General features: G+C 37.9%; 1 protein-coding gene across 1 annotated transcript; it reads left to right on the forward strand.

The window, feature by feature from the left end:
• Positions 1 to 9,881: 9,881 nt before the first annotated feature.
• Positions 9,882 to 23,085, forward strand: LOC103706386 (serine/threonine-protein kinase BSK2-like). Its single transcript, XM_008790461.6, has 10 exons — positions 9,882 to 10,170; positions 10,258 to 10,478; positions 10,582 to 10,717; positions 12,528 to 12,661; positions 15,863 to 15,968; positions 16,402 to 16,487; positions 18,586 to 18,774; positions 18,877 to 19,035; positions 19,837 to 19,950; positions 22,397 to 23,085. The coding sequence occupies exons 1-10, from the start codon at positions 10,092 to 10,094 to the stop codon at positions 22,646 to 22,648; spliced, it is 1,476 nt and encodes a 491-aa protein (XP_008788683.3). The 5' UTR covers positions 9,882 to 10,091; the 3' UTR covers positions 22,649 to 23,085.
• Positions 23,086 to 23,304: the final 219 nt, after the last annotated feature.

The raw sequence follows: 23,304 nt of genomic DNA on the forward strand, positions 1-23,304 counted from the left end.
GAGGCCACGACTGTCGACCGGTCAATAGTTGGGAAGCAAGTGCTCGTATTCAATTTGTAGTAGGACTTATCAACAGTAGAAGTCCTTGTCGTCGATTTCAAATCTAGTGCGCATATATACCTAAATATTATAAGTGGACAAGGAGATCATATATCCTTCCAAAATATTGCAAGCTTGTCGCTGAGAACCTTACGATCACGCGTGAAAGCGATCGATGCATGGCTCCCCTGGTGTTGGATTCCACTCCTAAGATGGAGATGTCAGCTTCACAACATCAGATGCCACCAACTTGTGCTAGTCAATTTGGACGGTCGAAAATATCATTTAGGTTGATTGGATTTCCTGATGGTTCATGTCCTGATGCACTTACTGCATGAGTCAGGTCCCTCTTTCACCAAGTGTGACTGTTGGACAACTGCACCAAATCATCATCACTCACCGCAAGCTTTATAGCCCTGGTTTGACCTCTTTGGAGAGCATGTTTTAGTGTTGTTTTCTGTTGAAATCACGGACTTTCCTTCGAACGCATACTTGTTCCAAAAGCTTAAGTTGATAGGGTGGAATAGATTTATTTATATATTTTATATTTTCTTTGGAAAGCATGTTTTAATATTGTTTTCAGATTAAAAACTGTGATTTCGATCTTTACAGCGCAGAACAATAATGCACGGTGGTTGAATTTCTTCTCATTTCTCAAAGCCATGCGGATCACATTTTACTTGAGTGTTCTTTTATTTTCTCCAACTTAGAGGACTGAAGGTTTGGAATCTGATGTACGGCTATATGACAGTATGGTCATCCTCTCAGGCCACAGCTGTTCCATAGAAACTCTGAATAGTTTATTGGACTGCGATCGATCATGGTGATCTGAATTTGTGGTTTGCGGTGAATGCGTTTAGATTCAACACCTAACCCTTGATGATGTCGTTAGGCACCGATGCCTAGTAAAACTTAGGATGATGAAGTGCTTGTCATCAAAACTTAATTGTTTTAAGGCCGTTCATTCCTTAAAATATCGAGACGTATCGGTCTTTGATTTGATTAAGTCACCTATTTGAGGCAACTAATGAGACCACAGGCTTAATTAATTGCTGCCTAACTTTGATAAAGTAGTGAAGAAGATCAGGCTTTGTCTTCATCATGGGCATAGTCCAACCATCTTCATAAGATAAATTAAGCCAGACCAATGCATGCGCAACCTATCGTGATCGAGCACTTCCTTTGGAATCATGTTCTTTCTTGCTTTTTGAGTCTTTGGCGCAACTTTCACTGGCCATGGCATGCCTAAATTGAGTCCAGGTTCTTTGTTCCGTCTGGTTTAAGTGATGTCTCCATCATGAAGAAGACTATTTTAATTTCTATCAGTGGGCAGCTTTTGGTTGCAGAATTGTTAATGCCAGTGCAAGCATTCTCTTCGCCCCACGATCTACGTATCAAATGATGGATTCATGGATTGGTATATTCATATTTGTTGCTCCCTTTTGCATCCTTCCAACTATCTTTTTGACCGATCAGTTTCAATTTGGAATGGTTGGATGAGCTGCATGCAGATGTTGGTGAAAGGAGGCACAAAATGAGATGGCTACAGTACATGCAGTAGCAGTTTTGGTGGGGGAGGGGGAATGGGTGGAAGGCTTTTGCCTTTGTGGGTCTGTTGCAAGCGACTGCAATGCTTAAAAAGGTGGCAAAAGAGCTGTCCACAGGGATGCATGTCATGTTTTTTTTCTTTTTTTTTTGGTGTAACGGCAATTCACACATAACAGGTGTGGGTGCAGCCCATAAAATCAAAGAAGATAGAGAATATAGGGACGCCGGCCGGAACCAAGGAGTGGTTGTTCTGAATAAAACTCCTAAAATGCTGAGCCGCGAAGGATGTCCACACAATCAGCTGCACTATTCGCCTTTCTATAGGTATGAGTGGTCCGATGGGAGATGCACTCACCCAAGAGTCGACGGATGTTATGAATTTCTTTTGGTATTCTTGATTTAGAGAACTTCTGTCGTTCTTTTCCCTCGGTGACTTGACAGATCGAGAAAATTAAGAGGAGTTTGGTGGTGAGAAACAACATTAAAGCGTCAGCAATAAGTAAACTGGCATGGCACGGCACGGCCGGCGTCGATGCTTTAAAGCATTGGCAAAAGCCTTAGCTTGAGCCGATGCAACTAATTAGCGTCAGTAGAGTCCAAAGCAAGCCGATCTAAGGAAGCGTCGGCCTATATTGCTCGATACTTTTAAGCGTTAGTCAACTCTAAACGATACAACACTTAACAGCATCGGTATAGAGCCAGTTTATACCGACGCTTTCTAAAAGCATCGAAAAAGAAAACTCCCACCCCCATCTGCCCGATGCTTTCGCCATGCTTTTGGAAGCGTCGATGCCAGAAAAAATACCGACGCTTAAAAGCGTCAGAAAGGACTCTAAAAAGCGCCGGAAAATATTAAGTCTTTTGCAGCGAGAGGAAATTAAGAGGAGTTTGGCGGTGAGAAACTGAGAAGCCAATGCTCTTTTGTTCCAATTTCTTCCCTTGGCCTTGGAATATTTGATGAAGTTTGACTATACCCTGTACATGGGATAGGGCCTTCTACAGAACATTATTTGGCTTGTTTTTTATGACTGATATTTGTTGAACTGCAACCATATTCTTGTTACCTGATTCATGAGCTACAACTGTAGGTGTTCGGTAATTGATTCATACGGTATACTTGTAGCTCCTCAGGGTACAAGGACAACATGAAGCTTAGCCCCGTCATTATTTTGGGTAGGTTGCATCAAGATATTACTGGACCTGGAGCTAGCAGGTTGTTTAGGGGTCATTGAACTAATATTAGTACCTATCTAAACTCGAGCCAATTCGATGTACCGGGGCGGCGGGCTAATTGACTCCATTTGTAGACCCAAGCTCGAATCTTTTGGAGATAGGAATGGGTTTGAAAATCAAAGATAGTCGATAGGTTCGAAATTTAGGTTTAGGTTGGGACAAAATCAAGTTTTGACTGGTCTGGATACACAATAGCCCATTAAACTAGGTCGACGAGGGACTCATGAAAGGTGCAACCATCAAGGGGAAGGGGATGAGGCCAATACATGGAACAAGATCTGATATTACCATGTGTCTGACCTCACTTGGACCCAATATACCTATGGGTCCCAAATTAAGGATTAATTTCCATATGGGCTTGGTATGGAGTATGGATCTCGCAAAATTAGGCGCTAACTCCATCAAAATCCAAATGGACTTACTTTGATCTCTAAAAAAAATATTTAAAAAAATACGGATCTACCTTTAAGGGCTCGTTTGGTTTACGAGAAGCATTTTTTCTTATAAGAATATAATTGACTATAGAAAAGTAATAGATTTTAAGAGTGCTTATGTTTGGTCGACCATCCACTTTCCTGGAAAAGTTATGTGTAATTCCTATTATATCCTTAATAAAAATTAGGTCCTTAATGCTTTGGATCAAATAAGGATAGCTGAAGGGTCTTTTTGGAAAAAAATAAGAAATATTTTGATTTCCGACTCACGAAAAAGTAATTTTTCCGTCTTTCTCATGGGAAAGACTTTCCCGTGAAACCTAAAAATCATATTCCCACGAGAATACAACTTTTCCGTCTCTCTTCTTTGAAAACTCCAACCAAACAAGGGGTATCTTTTTACTTTTTCGTTCACCATATTTTTCTGCATTCTTTTTCCGTGAACCAAACGAGCTCTAAAATTAAGTTGCAATCCCAAAGTAGATGTAACCCAATCTACATACACGAGACCAATGTTGTTCTAAACCTTAGAACCAAATCCAACTCAGGTCGGTTCCAGTGATGCCCGACTTCGAGCAAAACCAACCCATTTGCAACCCTATGCCTACATCCTTGTGAAATACTCGAACAGTTCCAATCCCAGCACATGTTGTTGATGTACTCCACATCAAGAAACAATTTTGATTAATAACTCTGACTTGGACCTAAACATATTGGTCGTAACTGGACGCACCCTTAGCACGTTAACCCGATAGGTATTTTTATTTTCACCGGCCCAAAAGTGTCTCGATCCGATTAGCAACCGGATTGGCCTGGGCCTAAACTTTGAGAGGATTGCATTATTGGATCTGGACAAGGTCGCACCAAAACCAAGTCCATGGTCTCAACTTAACCTCTTAATTTGCAGGCCTCAATCTAATTGAAGGAGGGGGATAGAAGAGACCACTGTTTTGTCTCCTCTCTCTTTAAAAAAAGAGCTCGTCAATTGATTGGCAATCCAAAATCATACAAATGACACCACCATATGATTAATCTCCATCAGCCTATATATATCTCCAATCTATGGATGTGGGTATCTATTTATATGCATGTGTATGAGTGCGTGTGCATGTGACGATGTTTGTATTTGTCTCTATAGGAGAAACAAATTATATATGAGTGCATGTGCAATCCCTTGAGAATGTAAATAAACTATTATCACCAAGTTCAACTTCATCAAGGTTTTTTTTAACTTTTGCATACCTTCTTATTCGGCACATATGTCGTATGTGTTAAATACTAGTATATCTAATTTAGATTATGAAGCTTAAAATCTAGGTATCTCCATAATCCACACCATCATTGTAGCCGTTGTAATATCTCCTGAATAAAGATGTCAAGGATATGTTTGTTTATCCTTATCAAATCACATATATTATACATGCTACCTACCCCAATTAACAATTGTAGATGCATACTTGTCATGCTACTCTTTCATTTAAAACATATTATATTTCAAATCTTCTGTGGTCACACCTCTAATGAATCTTCTAGGTTTAAGTTAGACTTTGCTTCTCCCTTTGATATCGATACTTAATCATTATAGGCGCGTACTTGACATTTTCACTTTGATTCTCCATGTCGGGTGCCCATATATTTATATAACTATATGATAAATAGACTGAGTATATCAAAAATTTGCAAATTTAATGAGAGTGTGACCTCATTAAACAACCAATGGCTAGGTTGGATAGATACACAAGCATACCATTGGTGTTCAAAAAAGAAATGATAAATATAGAAAGTTGCGCTACCTTGACCTTTGAGGACTTGATGCTGCCTTCTTGAGAAAGAAAGTAGTAATTGTGAGAACAGGCCCATAAGGGCCCATCCGGAATTGAAGTCAGCAACATCCGGAATTGAAGTCAGTAGCACCTACCAACTTTAATTTGAAAATTCAAAAAAGAAAAAGGGATCGGAATAGAGGAACCACGTTTTCCTACCTGATCTGCCGGCCGTTGAGAGGATAAGTCTGCGGAGTCATCGGTTACGACTTCACGGTCGTTCGAATGGTTGTCAGTCGTTGGGTCACAGACAACCGCCACCAGGATCGTGGGCAAGTGCAATGACACCAAGCTTATCCTCCATCCAAAAATCTTTAAATCTCTCTTTTCCGACGATTTATCACCACTGAGCTCCCTCCCTTCTTCTTCCTCACCTCCGGCAACCGACGTGCCGCCACAATTGAGCTTCACCACCCTCGAATTCTCTTCTTTCTCTCTAGATTTTTGGTTGCCCTGCTTTCTGAGATCCATCTCTTTCTGTTCGAAGATGCCATTGTCATGAGATCCTCTTCCTTCGCCACACCCCGGTGAGTCCTCCTCTTGCTTCCTCCTTGGCCAAAGAAACTGCCACCTAAGGCAGGTAGGGCCTCTGCCTCTTTTCCTCTTCCTCTGTTTCTTTTTGCATGGCTGAACTACTATGGCACTTTGTCTCTGGTTGTGCCACTGCACCACAATTCACGCCACTGTGCCTTAGGCTGCGCCACCGCGAGCTGCTGGCCAATTTACCGCCAGGCCATCGACTGCCCACCGAGTTCCGACCTCTTCTCTCCTCATTTCTCTCTTCCTTTTCTTCGTTTCATCATCATCATCATCTTCTAATTTCTTCCTATTTCTCTCTATTTTTCCTCATTTATTATTATTATTATTATTATTATTATATATATATATATATATATATATATATAAAATCTCCTGTTGCGATCATATCTTTTTAGATCAAGCCAACAATCTGATTAGATCTAGATCTTTACCCTAATGGTCGACCCGAACCATCCAGACCGGGATCATGATCAGGATTAGATCAAAATGTAGACTGAAACTCTCTTTCTTCTTCCTCTTTCTCTCTTTAAGCCAAACCCAGGGATCTTAGATCAAAGCCTTGACTTTCTTTTTTTAGATCCAAGTTGACCCCTGAGTGGAGGCTCTGAACCTCCCCGGTAATGATATCATGGTCCCTTCCATTTTCCTCTAGGAGAAAACAAGAGCATAAATAAAGATAGCCAAAGATAGATGAAAGATAAAACAGAAAATACCGATTATTGATCGGTAAACACTCTCTTTTCAAATTTACAACTTAGTATTTATGCATCTTCTTTTAATTGTTGGACAGTTGTCTTCCTCTAGTATTCACACTTGTAGTTGCCGGTTTCTACCACTTCAACCATTTCGTCTTGATGGTTGCTGCAGGCAATTTTAGTATACTAAATCATTAGTCTCGTCTTTCGATGTTTTAGTTTTTTTTTGGTAACCATCTCTAGTATCGCTCTCAATTCTTTATCTTATATCATGTTAATGACATAGAATATAATTGCCCTCCCATTTAACACTTAGCCTCCCATATAGATTATATTCACATTCAGCCTACATTTCACAACTTATCTTTGGAACTTAACTTATACCTCAATTGATTGGTCTACATGCTTGGTCATTTTCTTATCTTTTACCATCACTTGATGTTTCTCAAGTTTGGCCATATGGCATCATCTTAGCCAATCTTCATGTCCTTATTTGGGGTATGATAGAAATAGTTCTATTCGATATGATTCTAGTTAATGGTCTCTATGCTCATCCTGTTATATCATACCTTGACGGTTAGCCTACTCTCATCACGGAGGGTGGAGTCCTCTTATTATTATCATCTAGTTTCTAGCACTGCTATGCGACCACTATATATCTAATTGGCCTTTCGGTCTCCGGTATAAGTTGGGATGTGGTGTAAACAAACCCCATCAATGAAAATTGCACATCATTGATGTACTACCACACATCCTTGATTTGTTGATGGTAGTCACACATCTATTTGGAATGTATGAAAAATCATGTCATCTGTTATCCAGAGTGGTATAAGTTGGCAAGGATTTATTTTATTAGCTTGTTATATTTTTCTTAGCAAGTCTTTCGTCAATACATGCTAAGATGAATATGTAAAATAATCGCTCGCATCAATTTTAGTATATGAGCTAATATGATAATATCCTCATTATTATGTGTTAAAAGTTTTAGCAATATTTTTGTTTACAATTCTCTAGTTTTTCAACCCAAATCTTGACAATAAATTAGAATTTTAGGATACATTTGGTTGACAAGAGTTGGACTGTGAAATAAAAATGAGAATAAGTAAGTCCCAGTCTAAACGTTTAGTTAGAGAAAGTTCCATTCTGATTCCGATTTCCAAGGAGAATAAGAATGCCTTAATTCCTCAAAATCCAATCCCAACTTTCTTCTAGTACTCAAATTTCATTTCAATTTTGTTTTGGATTCTAGTCACGAACCAAATGGATTTGGAAATATAGTCATTTTGATTCATATTCCAATCCTTCCAATTCCATTTCCGAATCCGATTCCGCACGCAAACCAAGTGCACCCACAGGCCATGTTTGGCTACCCATCAAGGAAAGTAAGATCTAAGATAGTAAGTCTTATCTATGTAAGGATTTGTAGATACTGTCACAATCCTATAATCCAATTACATTACAATAATTAACAATGGATAGAATGACCATATAAAAAGTGTAGCTGCTTATCGAGCATGCGCATAACACATCTAGCTTCAACATGCCCTATACTTGGGCCTAGTATGGCCAAAATACATCGAATTATCATCCACGGTCTATTCTTAGTTCTAAACCCAACTAGATTATTTATCTAACACAAGTCTAGTAGTGTCAATCTAAACTAGTCTGCAAAGTTTGCTCTTGCCAAAAAAAAAAGCTATACGCATACTTATTCGAGATGAACCTAGTTAAGAATCATGCCATCCTGACCTAACCCAACTCAAACCAGATGACCATCATGCCAACCTGACTTGACCTAACCCGAACCATATGATGATCATGCCAACCTGCCCTTACCCAACTCTAATCAGATGATCATAGACCTGGACAAGTTATTTGTGAAAATATTGGCAACAGTGCTTTATATATATATATATATATATATATATATATATATATATATATATATATATATATATATATATATATTGCTAAAGCAAATGGGAAAGGGGGAGAAAGAAACAAGCCCACCCCTGCGTAGCAGACCTCACTGGGCCCCCATCCCACCAGAAAAATGTTCGATGCGGGTAGAAATGACTGTATGTTGGGCACCCCAACCGATTTTACTCATATCCTCCTCATCCATGGACCCGGCTCGGTTATCCCTCTGGGCTCCGGCACGAACTCTCTGTGTGAGTACGTCACATCCGGCACCACCGAGGTTACCAGCAGACCAATACGCCCTTCCAGACCTCGTATCCGAGCAAAGGGTATCCGATGTTTATAATTTAATCGACGTCCGTACATTTCAAATTCAGAACTATTTGATTAAAAATAAGATCATGGTATTACTGTGCTACCACCGTGGCCGGTGCTTGGTGTATTCACTTTTCCTAGGTATTCTTTTCTTAGGAATCTAATTCCCAAAAATCATATTCCTAGAAGGGAAAATACTTTCCGCGAACCAAACGAGCCCTAAGAGTCAATGTGCAAAGATATCAAACCCTATATTTTTTTTTTTTTTTTTTTTTTTTGAAGAGAAGGGGAGGGGGCTTTCCAAAAGCTGTGGGCAGCCATTAAAAGCGCACTTTTCACGAAGCAGCCTTCCCCCTCCCCCTTCACGTGTTCCATCATCCCCTCATCATGTGACGTTCCTCCTCCTAGGATTCCCAAACTCCTCACCCACTGCATACAAATTTCTATGCGACTGTCAGATCCGCCCTCCGTTTCACCCATTTGGGAAGCGAAGGGCAGCGGACAAGTAAAAAATGATCCCATTATGCCAATTCCTTTGATAACAATTCTTCTCTTCTGGTTTTAATCACTATTAATTATACAACAGTTTTTTTTTCTTCCTTTGAATGGTAGTTATCAACCTCTCTTGTCATTATATTCATTTAATTAGTATCATGCCCTCCTTTGTATCAATAAAAATAAAAATAAAAATAGGACCAGATCCTTGATATAAAATCATGCATTGTGTTTCTTTCTCTATTTATCATTCTTTTAACGAATAACTTCCTCCTATCCAATCTAAAGTAAGCATAAGGATGAAAAAAAAATACAAAAACTTTTAGACAAAATATGCTTGTGAATATACTTCTCTCATGAATAAATCATGTACATTTCACATACCTTTACTAATTAAATTATATTATAATTCATATATTAAAACATCTATTTCCTAAGCTATTACAATTACTTAAAATTTAAAATAAAATTTAACATCTAAAACTCAATAACAACTATTGATTTTGATATATGAACTATTATGAAGTAAACTCCGGGGAGGCATTGCTTAGTTTGCTTTAATACATTTTTGTTTTTCATTATTGTAATTTAGTTCAATTCTAGAGAATTTAAGAAGGTAAAAAAAATAAAAAAAATTCATGCACTAGCCAAAATAGATTATATTTGTAATTATAAAAGAAAGTATATTTATGAAATTAAAACCTAAATAAATTCTTTTAGAAACTAAGTGTCGGTGGCCGTTCTGACATTATTGAAGCCATTTTGTTAAAAATGGCTGTACGCATAAAAAGATTTATGCAGCGTATCTGCAGATATGAAACCACTTACTCTGGCATCTCGTCTTCTTTTTGTGTCCGTACGGACACAGCCCCGCCTCATTAGCGTCAGCTCTCTCTCGCTCTCGCGCTTTCTCTCTCTTTCTCTCTCTTATTGGACACACTCACACTCTCAGTCTTCTCCACTGCGTTTGCTCTCGTTTCCTCCGCCCACCGCCGCCACCGCCGCCGCCGCCGCTGTGAAGCGGATGGGATTCTAGGGTTTCGGCCGCGATGGGCTGCCTCCACTCCAAGACCTCCAACGTCCACTCCCCCGACAGCGACTCCATCGGGGTTGACAAGCCAGATCTACGTACCCTCCTCCGTCCCTTCCCTCTTTTTTCTCTCTTTTTTTTGGGATTATTTTGCTGATTTTTGTGGGGTTTTCGGCAATCGGAAGCGAATGGGGACGGGGGCTTGCAGGATGAGGTGCCGGCGTTCAAGGAGTACGGGCTGGCGGACCTCCGGGCGGCGACCAAGGGCTTCAGCCCCGAGATGATCGTCTCGGAGAGCGGCGAGAAGGCTCCCAACGTCGTTTACCGTGGAAAGCTCGACGGCGGCCGCCTCGTCGCAGTCAAGCGCTTCTCCAAGCAGTCCTGGCCCGATGCCCAGCAGTTCGTGGTCCGATCTCAAGCTCTATATCTTCTTTCCTTTGTGTTTGCTTCTGTTTTCTGGATTTTATTGCGGGCTTTTTTTTTAATGTCTTTTTGGGTTTTTCTCTTAGGCGGAGGCGGCCGGGGTTGGGAAGGTGAGGCACAAGAGGCTGGTGAACCTGATTGGATGCTGTGCCGAGGGAGATGAGCGGCTTCTCGTGGCGGAGTTCATGCCAAATGATACACTCTCCAAGCATCTTTTCCACTGTATGGTGCCATAGCTTTCTTTTGAATAGCATTCGGCTTTCCTCTTTCTTGTTTTTACTTTGAACTGTTTTTATGGGTAAACTTTTTCCTTACCATTTGGGGCCTTTTTGGTCAAAGATAAAGCAGGAAGATGGGTTTGTACTTTCTTGGAAAAATGAGATCATAGGTAGATGGGACCAAGTCTTGCAATACCTTGCAATAGACAATGTGTGACGACATTGGTAGCTTTGTTGAAGTAGAAGAGATCCATAAATAGAAGTGATGGAAGCAATGATTTGATGATGAAATGGAAGGCTATACATAGTAAAAGGAAAGTAGGTATACATGGTCTTGCAAATCATTGCGGCTTCACTTGAGTGTCATAGCATGCAGCCACGAAGAGGCCGTGAAGTGGAATAACATAAAATAAATATTAAGAGGAATAATTTGGCTTGACTCCAAGATGTTTAACCATTGGCCATTTTTCCTCTGTAGGAATGAAATGTAAAATTTAAGCAAAGAGGAAGGACATAAACATGGAATTTTTAAGAAGTTTTTGATAGATTTCCTATAAGACACATCTGGCAGGTGTTATGAAAGAAATGTAAGTTCAATAAATTTAATACCGTTCATCAAATCATCTTCGTGAAGCAATGATAAGTAAACATGTAACTGCTAGATTGAATATTTCTTGGTGGCAGTTCGCTTTCACTAGTAGTTAAGTTTTAAGCTTCTCCCTATTTACTCATTTTAAAATACATTGACTATTACCATACAAGACAGGATTTCTACCTGAATTTTATTAGGAAAAAGACATGCCTGCAGATGAGGTTTTACGTTGGGCCTTTACATGTGGGCTTGACCCTGTGTGAATGGGATGGCCTGCTAATTGCAGGCGGCTGCCCCTGGGGTGGCTATGTCAGCATGTTCAGCCACACTCATGCAACCCCATGACTGCACACATCACTTGTCATTTTATAGTATATACAATTGCCTGTTGATAAGGATAGGGAAGGAAGAAACAGGCACTCAATTGGAAGTGTGGAAGTAACTGCCAAAGGAGCTGTGTGAAAGAGGTACATGGTTTGCAATTTTAGTTGGAAATTAGGAGGATTATCAATGTAGTTAGAAGTGAGGAACAAAAGATTTCTCAAAGAAATTGCTTTCACTATCTGGGGAACTATCATAAAGAAAAATGAATATTGAGGATCTCTTAGGTAGGATTGGAGTAAAAGATGAAGTTGAAATGCACCTTTGAAGTGTAAGACAATCAACGCAAACCATTTGGTTTTATGGGATTCTTTCGGAAGGGCAATGCAAGCTTGACTTTGTTGTATCAGTAAAAATATTGAGCAATGTAATGGGTAAGTCCCAGGGGATGAGTATGGTTGAGATGAGCATGATGAGGTAGATATTTGGTGTAACTAGTAGAATAGGGTTTATGTTCTATAAGGGAAACACAACACCAACTTTGTCATACAAATAAGAATATTAAGCAATTGTTATGGACATAAGATCAACATAGTGGAGATGAGGTTTGGGTTGGTAGAAGTTTGGTAAACTAGTTCTTTTCAGTTGGAAACTGGTAAATTAGAGGAAGGTTGATGATGGCATTAGTATAGGCTGTAATGAGGGATAATCATGTGAGATGGTCTATACTCTATACTCTATACTCTATATACATGCAAACAGACTGGAACTGCTCCCTGAAAGAGTGTTGCTCATTAATTTATTTTTTTAGCATAATTTAGTTGAATAATTTTCAGTTATTGCTATTAGCAAACTATTATATTTTCATGGTTTATTGATGCTTTTTTTCTCTTCTTTTTAGGGGATAAGCAGCCACTACCATGGGATATGCGAGTTAGAGTTGCATACTACATTGCACAAGCACTTGATCATTGTAATACTGAAAATCGGAAAATTTATCATGATTTAAATGCATATAGAGTTCTTTTTGATGAGGTATGAAAAATTCAATATTTCTTTAATTAAAGTTTTGTTTGATATTTTATTTTCTTTGAGATACATTTTCTGTGAACTGCCTTGCGTGTAAGTCCTTCAACTTCCAAGCCCTAGCTTAGGCTTGCTTAAAATGCTGCAATTTGCATTAAGTATTCATGTCTTGGAGTATATGGATAATTGCAGTCATATTCTTTTATTTGATACATAGTGCAAATAACAATGGATAGGAAAGAAGCGATAAGTCATGTTGACATTCAACTGTTTGACACATGTCTTGAGTTGCATGTTTCTGCGTACTTATTCATGCAACTATTACTATTTTCCCTAACAGCTTGAATTCCTACTTTCAATCTACAGAGTTATATAGACCCAACTTTTCTTCTCTTTGCATTCAAATAAGGATCGACCAAGTTACATGCTTTTCTTGTCTGACCAAGTTGCATGCTTTTCTTATGAAGAGGTAGACCATCAATGAGTAGTATTTTGAATGTTAAGGCTAGGGATTTTTTTTCTTCTTTTTTTTTGGTTTTTTTTTTTTTTTGGGGGGGGGGGGGGGGGGGGTTATCAAGCTACAACACTATGAGCCGAATTTTTAGATGTTCATAGGTGAACAAGGTGGGAAACTTGGGCTTTATTAAGTGGCGCCATGCACACTCACTTTTGTTTCATTTTTGTCCCAAAGACATGGCTTGTGGATCGTGCAACATTGAACATTTTTGAGGCTCAATGAAACATGACTAGCTACTTTATGAAATAGTTTTACTTTTTTAGGCTATATAAATTCATCTCAACTCAACTAAGCCTTAATCTCGAACTAGTTGGGGCCAGCTACATAAATCCATTTTCTCTATTTTACTTGGTTTGGGGTCATACTTTCTGAAAGATGTTGAGGTATCAAATCCTTTCTTGCAACTTCACCCATGCAATTTTCGGTTTATCTCTATCTTTCTCATTCCTTCTGCATGTATGAAATCACTCTTTTGTACTAGTGCATATCTTGATCTATTTCATACATGTCTAAACCATCTAAGTTGTTAATCTCTCAATTTGCCCTCTATTGATGTTATCTCCATTTTTTTTTAACTAAGGACCTCATTTCTTATTTTATCTTTCATGATATTACCATCCATCCATCTCAATATATTCTCACTTTGGCCACACTTGTTTTCTGCATATATTGTTTTCTAACTGCCTACATTATGCACCACAACATATAACTAGTCAAATCAATAATGGATAATGGATATATGATGGCTACTAAAGTCAATGAACACATGACTTTTGGATCCCAATAATTGTTGATTCCAAGGTTGGGGTTACAGTTTAGGAATTTGCATTTAAGATGTGTAGGTAGTTGCGGGAATTGCTGTTAAAACAGTTAGAACCTAATTTTCAGAAATTTGGAAGAATCTAGTATAAATTAGGTTTTAAGGGGTCTTAGGGGATATGGAAAAGCAAGCTAGCAGGTAACATACGAATGTGTGCCAGAGCATGAGGACTGATGGAGAGAGATTTAGAGGTGGAAACATGATCAACATTAAGTTCTAGAAGCAGATCTATTACAGATTGAATGCAAAAGTGTTATTAAGATAAAATAGGATGCCGAATTAACAAGGATCAGAAAGAAGAGACTGTGAAAAGATAAAAACAGCTGTTAAAGTTAAAGAAAAAGGTATGGCATACTAACCATTGGTCTCTAAAAGGTTCCTTGGTCAATACAATCCCAATCCCTTACACAGAAGGAAATAAGAAAAGAAACATTTCGTCATTCTTTTTACAGTTCCTAAAACTTTTGTAAATTTCAAAGATTTTCCATCATGTGAAATTTTACATTTTGCTGTAACAGTAGTCAATTAATATGATGTGCTTTGGCTTTTCTTTTTAGAGTTCCTAAAACTTTTGTAAATTTCAAAGATTTTCCATCATATGAAATTTTACATTTTGCTGTAACAGTAGTCAATTAATATGATGTGCTTTAGCTTTTCTTTTTTGGCTCCTACAAAGTAGCTCCTATGATTCTTTTAGATCCTAATGAAGAGCTTCTAGGACCGAATTATTTGTATGTACTTATTGTTGGCCAGTGACTAATCCTTGTCCTGTTGCTGTTCCAACAGTCCCAGCTGCTTATCGTTCCTTTACACTTTAGTGTTTTCCTAACATAACCAAGAATTCTCATAAGATTATCTTAGGCATGCATCGCATGACATCTTTAGTTGAGTATGTTGCTGCTTCTTTAGATTTTGTAAGAAAATTGAAGGAAGACAATACAAGTCTTTCCAATTTCAAATTGCACACTTCATTCACCATACTAGCATTATGCCTACTCTGTGATGTGCTTACCTGATTGCACCAAGGGTCACTTTCCGCATGAAAATCTTTCAGACAATGCTTATCATGTAACTACAAAGAATTACAAAGATTTCTGAAAACCAAATTCAGTTTCATGATAAAGAAGTCTACCACTGCAGCAACTTTCTTACTGAAGGTAATTAATTGAAACACAGGCCAAAGAAGAAAGTGCACACATGGAAAAAGGCATCTGGAGCATTGAATACTTTTGCTAGTGGGATTCGTACATCTTTAAATTTTCAAATTTCTTGCCAACAATCAAGTATCTTTCTTGCTTCGATGTAAACATAAAACCTCTTTTGGTTAGTGCAATGTACTTTCTCCTGGTCTTCTGTTGTACAAATGGAATGTTTTGCTCACAACTACACCTTTGTCTGTTAATTTTAAAGAGGATCACATATATTTTAATGGTCATTTTCTTGTAAGGAATATATGACTTCTGTTTGAGTCCTAAATGGGGTATTTCTTTGACCCTACCAGCTTATTCAAGTTGCTGCACTTTACAATGTTTTTATTAGTAAATTCACATATGTATAGTTCCTGATCTGTTGGATGCTCTGTTAAAGTTTCTCTGATCTTTATTTTAATCTTTTTGTAGAACATTATGACTAGGATAGTTTTGCTTGTGTAAATGAAATTACATTGAGGCTTCAAATGCCCCTGGTCTGCTCTGAAAACTGGTTTTTCGGTTCTATGTAGAAGTTACTTTCCTGACAAGGCTGAGAAAGTATATGCTGGATTAATGATTAACTGTTTTTTCTTTTAGTTATTCTTTTCCTGAAAATTGCCTTTTCTTTGTTTTGTTTACTTTATTCGAATTTTAATCTTTAAATTTATGTTTACTTGCTTCAGGATGGTGACCCTCGCTTATCTAGCTTTGGTCTCATGAAGAATAGCCGGGATGGAAAAAGTTACAGCACTAACCTAGCGTACACTCCACCGGAATTCTTGCGAACTGGTCAGTCAGTTGATAAGTCCTTCTTGCTTTAATTTTCATGTAGTTGACTGTGTATTACTTTTAAATCCTGTCTAAGTTCTATAGTTTATCACGCGCAATTAAGACATCCTCGAACATCATCCTGTCCTCCTTTTTCTGTTTGCGATGTTGCATCCACTTCTCCACAGCTTATATTGCTTCTTTATGGAATTGTTTAATTCCAAGGATCCTCTCATGTAGTTGTACATAAGTTTTTAATAGTTATTCACATATTAAACAAGGTGCGGATTTGGATTTCGTCTGTAGTCTTCTGTCAAAGATTCTGCTGTTTATGTTGGTTTCCCTGCCTCAGTTAAGGTTCATATTTTATGCATCATGCCATAAATCAGTAATAGTTTTAGTGTTCGTCAATTTATCGCCCGTAAATTTAATCTTTGTTTCTGTATTTCTGCAGGCAGGGTCATTCCAGAGAGTGTGATATACAGTTATGGAACAGTTTTGCTGGATCTTTTGAGCGGGAAACATATCCCTCCAAGTCACGTACGTTAATCTTTTGTACAGCAAGTTTTCCTGGTTGTCTGCTGATATTTCTCATTATTTTTTTGGATGTAGTGTATCTGCAATTCCATCAGACATGCCATCTGTTTGCGTATGCCGTCATTGTAAAAATTACTCACTAAAAAGATCTCATTTAAATGTTATTTGTTAATCTTTTAAAATATCATATCTTATAAATAACTTATCTGCCAATGTCAAGCTACTATGGTCTCTACTAGTATGCCAGCTTGTCCAGGGGATAGTAGGGGGTTAAATTGAAATCAATTTAAAAATACAAAGAAAATATTTATGGCCAATAGATGATAAGTTTATAAAAGATCATTGGGTAATTACAATTTCTAGAGGTTTCTCAAGTAGTATATCAAAATATAAAGTTCATGATTATAATAACTGTTAATGAGTGGAACAAGCTGTCAGCTGGTTAGACGGTTCGAGCGCAGGCAGGCGGGGATACCATGCCAGGTACAGTGAAAGTCGTTATGACAGTCTTTATGAGCAGCATACCAGTTACAGCCCTTACGACAGATTGATTGAGGAAGTGGCTCGAGCGAGAAGGCCTATCTTTAAGCTAAAAAAAGATGAGTTCCTGTGGTCTAAGCCCTCAAGTGTCATCGGCCTTCGGGATATAGAAACCTTCTTTCACTTTATTCAATTCAAAGAAGCCTCAAGGCAACATGGTTAGCAAGACAGTCAAGCAGGCAAGTTTGGGGGAGTGAGATAGTTGTGAATACAAGGTTGTTGAAATGCTTAGGCGGTCCTGGATGGTGACCTCTTGAAATGCCTACGTGGAATACCTTGGCAGCTGGATGCCTGGAGGTGAAAAAAATTCCTGAATATTAACAAATTAATACAATAGCCCTGTATAAACAAATTATGACACTGCATATATTTTTGGCTCATAAAAAATGTATGAAAAACCATCATATTCATAAATGGTGTCACTAACTACTTAAGCTGTTCATAATATAAACTAGACACCAAATATGGACTGAAAATAGAACATGTTCAAATAGACTAAATGCACATGTTCGTTGATTAAACACTTCTGTTTACAAAGATGGTCATTTAGTCACATAGATGATGAAATATGTTAAGGTGCATGCCCCAAAGATGAATAAACACATAAAAGGCTTATGTCTCCAAAGATGTCACATGGATGACAAAAGATGGTCATTTAGTCACATAGATGATGAAATATGTTAAGGTGCATGCCACAAAAGATGAATAAACACATAAAAGGCCTATGTCTCCAAAGATGTCGCATGGATGACAAAACACATATAAACATGAACACAAATATGAACATAAACTCATTAAATCTACCTTGAATTGCTAGTTAGAAGATAAATTTTATAAAAAATATGAGGAAAGATGGTAGGTATTTGAGTTGTTTAATAAACTTTATAAAGATTTTAAAAAGATTTTCTCTATCTTCATATGGAATATCTCTTGGTTTGCCTAGTGACGTGGACGCTGAAATTCTTTCAAAGTCAAAATATAGAGTTTGTGTTGAGAGGCTATCAGAGCTAGGTGATCTTACCATGTACGGGTACTGGTTCTCATTTGAACATTATAATATAAAAAGAGAATACAAACTCAGAGCTCATGGATTTCTTAGTGGGAGTCTTGAGAAACACATGACCGAAGGTAAAGTCAGTTGCTTTTGGATCTAACTTGAACTTAGCTTTGCTCAGGGAAAAGAAAAGAGCCTGGGTGATGGTCTAGACGTAATCCTCAATTGTTTGGTCCTGAAAGATTCAGTATTTTGTTTTTTCTCTCAAAATCTTGTTTAGACAGCCTTGTTTATTTTCATAATCAGCTGCTTCATATGTGTTGTCCATGTGTGGCATAGCTCGTATGTGTAATGTAGGGGCTAAAATTTTTCCAGAGGAAGTTTTCACATGTGATCTAGTGACAATTAATATTCTTGGTTTGATTCTAATAGCATTTTTTTCATTGCCTACACCAATCGTCATCTATGTACACTTATTTTGTGCGTATAATGCTCAGAAATATTTCAGTTTAATGGTCTTTTCTTATCTTTTTATTTGTCCTAAAGTTCTTCAATGATGCCTCCTAGGCATTAGATCTAATAAGAGGGAAGAACATGTTATTGGTAATGGATTCATCTCTGGAGGGGCAGTATGCTAATGAAGATGCTACCCAGCTTGTTGAACTAGCTTCAAAATGCCTACAGTTTGAGGCTAGGGATCGACCCAATTCCAAATTTCTTCTTTCTGCTGTAGCACCCCTTCAAACACAGAAAGAGGTACTCAAATTGATGATTTCTTCAATTAAAATACTTATTGCTATTTGCAGCATTCCATTTTCTTATAGTAACTTTCCTATGCTCTTTTCGTGGGTAAAATAGGTGGCATCACATATTCTAATGGGCCTGACTAAAACACCAGCGGTACTGCCGACGATGCTCTCTCCACTTGGAAAGGCTTGCGCAAGGATGGACCTAACTGCTGTACATGATATATTGCTTAAAACAGGTTATAAAGATGAAGAAGGTGCAGAAAACGAGGTAAATTGAATCTTGTTTTGGATTTTGAATTTAATAAATCGATACTCATGAATCAGTTGTCGCAACTGGAAACAGATGTTGAAGGTTATAAATGGAACTAGAAAACATATTTTGAAAATGTCTTGAAGGTGGGAAATGGGAAATGGTTTCACTAATCATGTATAAAACTTGTGGGAAATGCTTGTGAAAGCTCAGGAAAACGACTAAGTGTCAAGAAACCAATCTGCAGTGGTTTCCGGTTAATATCTCTTCAATTTTTATGACAGATGATGTTTCTCACTTTCCCATCTGTCTTTGCTCATTTTCCCCACACACTTTGGGAAGCCGGCTAAAATCAGTTTCACTAATGCACTCACTTTAGTTTATTAGTCGAGACTCAATTGGTAAATGTGTTTCCTGGAGTTAAGCTCATGATAGAAGTAAAATTGAAATAGCAACTGCACCTTGCAAGTTCTTGTTAGTGCTTATAATAAGCAACATGATAAAGAATGTGAGCTTTTTTAAGTTTGTTGAACCATCTGTTGTAGCTGTTGATCTAAAAAATTCACATGATCAGGTGCTTCTCTCTCATATAATGTTTGCATGCATTCAGAAGGCTGCATTCTTCATGGTTGTGCTCTGTCTTTTAATGATGAAGCTTTCTTTCTGAAGTTGACATTTTTTTTTTTGGTTGACAATGCTAGAACATTTTCCTATTACAATTTTTTGTGCTATTTCACTGGTAATTAACTTAGAAATTGGAAGTTATTAGGTCTTGGTAATCTTACATTATACATGTTCTGCTCGGTGTTGTGAATGAAGCTTTCCTTTCAAGAATGGACCCAACAAGTGCAAGAGATGTTGAATACAAAGAAATTTGGTGATATTGCATTTAGAGACAAGGATTTTAAAAGTGCAATCGAGTATTATTCCAAGGTATATTTCTTAACATTCTCGTGTTTCTCTTATCTCCTGGAATTGTATCACTTTGAACTGTTCATTGTATTCTGTTTTGGATAGATAAACTTTACAAACCTCCTATTTTTTTGTCAATCATATCCATAGATCTTTGCTCGACTAATGCTATGCTTAGCTGGCTATGTGCACACACAAAGTTCATGCTGTCATGTGGCAGGGAAAAGTTGGTATCACCAGCCGGACTTAGTGTGCCATACATTGGGGGTGGTTGCCGTTAAGTTGCCACACGAGCTATAGTGGGCCCAGCATGCCCGCATAAACTGGCACCCAGAGCATTTTTTCAAAATTAATACTTTGAAGCTTGCAAAATTTGGATCAGGCCTTGATATTAGATAAGAACAATATGGTAGACAGGAAAGATATGATTTTCTCAACGAAAGCTGAAAGCATAGAAAAATGAGAAGATGTTAAATAATACATATTATTTTAATGAAGACTGCTAACTAGCATTATAAGCTTTTAGAAACTAATTGGACGGTGGATGCTAGCTGCATTCAGATCCTTTCCTAGACCTCTTCTATGTGTCATCCAATTTTTCCTCCCCTTCACTAACTTGTCAGTTGAATATTCTATCATTTCCTTTCCAAATCTGTTACGTCCTCTGTTTTGCATACTGGTAACATGCAGTTGCTTGTCCACCACTGTTTCTAACTACTAATATGTTGCTTCTAAATCTCTTCTTCCTAGTTTATGCTCCTTAACATTCTCATCTCTTTGATGCATTTCAAAATGTGCTTGGACCTTGCTTGCTATCCAAAAATGTGGATTCTTGCGATGTTGAGGTCCTTGTATTGTTTCATAAAAATTACCTTAAAAGATGTCTGGTTATTACAGAACATCTCCTTGGTTTTTCCTCATTTGCCTTTAAGATACATGTTGCATATTTGTGCATGTACATACAAGATCCATTCAGTTTTTTGTTACTGAAGCCGTATTTCAATAAGGGAAGATGAAAAGTAAAAGGTACCTTAAAATTTGGGAATTGGGTTTGCTTTGATCCTTTAACTCAATCAGTTTGTTGCTGTGTTTGCATACAAATGCGATACAGATTACCTTTGTCAAATTGGGTATTCAGAAATCCAAAATTCCAAATGAGATATAAAATTTTGAGCCAGATACGTTGAAAATGACTTTTGAGTACTGGAATATATTGGAAAATTGTATCTTAAAAGCTATTGAATAGAAAAATCATTGGCCATTTGAGCCCTACTTTCAAGTTCGGTATTTTTTGGTAATGAGGGTCAAAGTTTTCCGTAATTTGCCCTTTGTCTCGAGTCGTGACAAGTTCATACCTTTATCAAGCAGAAATTAGTTTCTTTTCCTAATGATTATTTCCAGCATACCAAATGGAAAAGCATAAAAAGCATGTACTGTGTATCTAATAAACTTGATAACAAGGTTCGCCGTCGTACCGATGCCACACTAGCACAGTATCGGTACGGTATGGTATAAAATTTTTTTGGCGTACTAACACTTGGTACGCCACTCATATCAGGTACTTGTACCGAACTGGTATAGTACGGTATGTCCGTATCATTTGGTTCGGGCTGGTACGGCATACCATGCTTGATATAATTGGCTAAAAGCATCTCTAGCTACCAAAAAACTGCAAACCTAGAGTACAAATTCTATTCTCTCTATGGTTGACTTTATGGATTCTATGTAACTACTAAATTGTCAGATGAAGTCCACCAAAATGGAAACTATCTTAAAATCTGCTTATGCTTTGATCCAAGCAACGTGATGAAAAACTCTCTTTCTTCACAAAGTATTCCTTATAAAGTCACTTTATCATTCCTAGTTTTTCCATGACATTGACTTAAACTCTTAAGCATTCTACCTATGATTGACTCCATCCAATTTTTTAACATAATCACATACGTAGATTGACTTTTCTAATCATTGTAGAACTGTGATGTTTCTGCAATAAATATTGGATATCAAAGTATTCAACAAACACAAGCCACTCCAAAGTTGTATCTGTCGTTCTTTAATTCTATTGTCATATTGTTGCTTATTTGTCCATTCCTTTTGTCAAAACTGATACCAGGTAATGGAACTCATGGACACCTTAACTTTTATGTCTGACTGCATTCCCAACTCTGGTCATCCGATTTATTTTACTTGGTTTTGACTGAAGTGAGACATTTATTGTTAATCCTCTTCCGTTACTTGAACATTCACCACTTGCTACTTGTCATATACTAATCATTTAGAAGTAACAATTCTCAAATATCCTAGATGGAAGCAGATTATGTTTTATAACATGTAGACAGTTCAGGGAAGTGGATTCTTGTAAATCATGTGGTCCTTGTCTGTCTCATTGAATGATACTGTTCCATACCATGAAGCATTGTTATTTTATCATATAGATTAAGATTTGTTTTGGTTTGGCAAAATGCAGTTGGTGGTGATGATGTCGGTTCCTTCAGCTACTGTTTTTGCTAGACGGGCTCTGTCATACCTGATGAATGGCCAACCAGAGCTTGCCCTTCGGGATGCCATGCAAGCGCAGGTGTGTATGCCTGAGTGGCCCACAGCGTTCTATTTGCAAGCTCTTGCCCTCTCCAAGCTCGGAATGGAAACTGATGCTCAGGATATGCTGAATGATGGAGCTGCATTTGAAGTGAAGAGGCAGAACAGCTGGCGTGGCTAGATTTTCTCTGCAGTTGTTCTGGTTTTCCTTCCTACATGCCTGTCTTGTGCTGCTTTCACTGGTGCCTGTTTGCATCATGAATGATTTATTGCAGCAGAAGAGAAACTGGATGCTTGGTTTGGTGGGTACTCAGGTGCTGTGGCTTCCAATAATGGATGTTCGAACAGCCATTTGTAGAATGTTCAGGGAAGTTAAGTAGATTCTGAAGTTTCCTGAGCAAGTGTGCATTATGGCCTTCCATCCATGTTGGCATGTAACTATTGGCCCTTATTATATTACCAAAGGAGGATATGTGCACTGAGGGGTGGGAATCACAAAATGTTTAACTTTTATTTTGTGCAAGATAGAATACTGTAGGCATGTCTGTCATCACTAATTTGATGCCGAAAGGAAGTATCTACTTAAAGCTTTTTATCTGAAGGATACAACTTTATCAATTTGGATGCAAATGTGTTCAAATATGTGTTGCTCTTCAGGTGGTTTTTGTGCCCAATTTTGCGTATAATGAAAGCGCTTTGATATTGTTGTGCATGGTACATCTCAAGATCAAGTTCTGCTTAAAAAGGATTAATGCCAACAAGAAGCTGGTTGTGTAACTTTGTTTGACCTGTCATGGAGCTTTCTTACATACCATGGTGGATCATATTTTGATGGGA

This window comes from Phoenix dactylifera, chromosome 16 (assembly GCF_051530095.1).
Source record: "Phoenix dactylifera cultivar Ajwa chromosome 16, Ajwa_hap1_PhDact_Kaust_v1.1, whole genome shotgun sequence".
NCBI lineage: Eukaryota > Viridiplantae > Streptophyta > Magnoliopsida > Arecales > Arecaceae > Phoenix > Phoenix dactylifera.

Coding starts and splice junctions, on each gene's coding strand:
- LOC103706386 (XM_008790461.6), top strand. CDS start 10,092: ATGGGCTGCCTCCACTCCAAGACCTCCAACGTCCACTCCCCCGACAGC. Junction 10,718..12,527: donor CTCCAAGCATCTTTTCCACT/GTATGGTGCCAT, acceptor TCTTCTTTTTAG/GGGATAAGCAGCCACTACCA. Junction 15,969..16,401: donor ACCGGAATTCTTGCGAACTG/GTCAGTCAGTTG, acceptor GTATTTCTGCAG/GCAGGGTCATTCCAGAGAGT.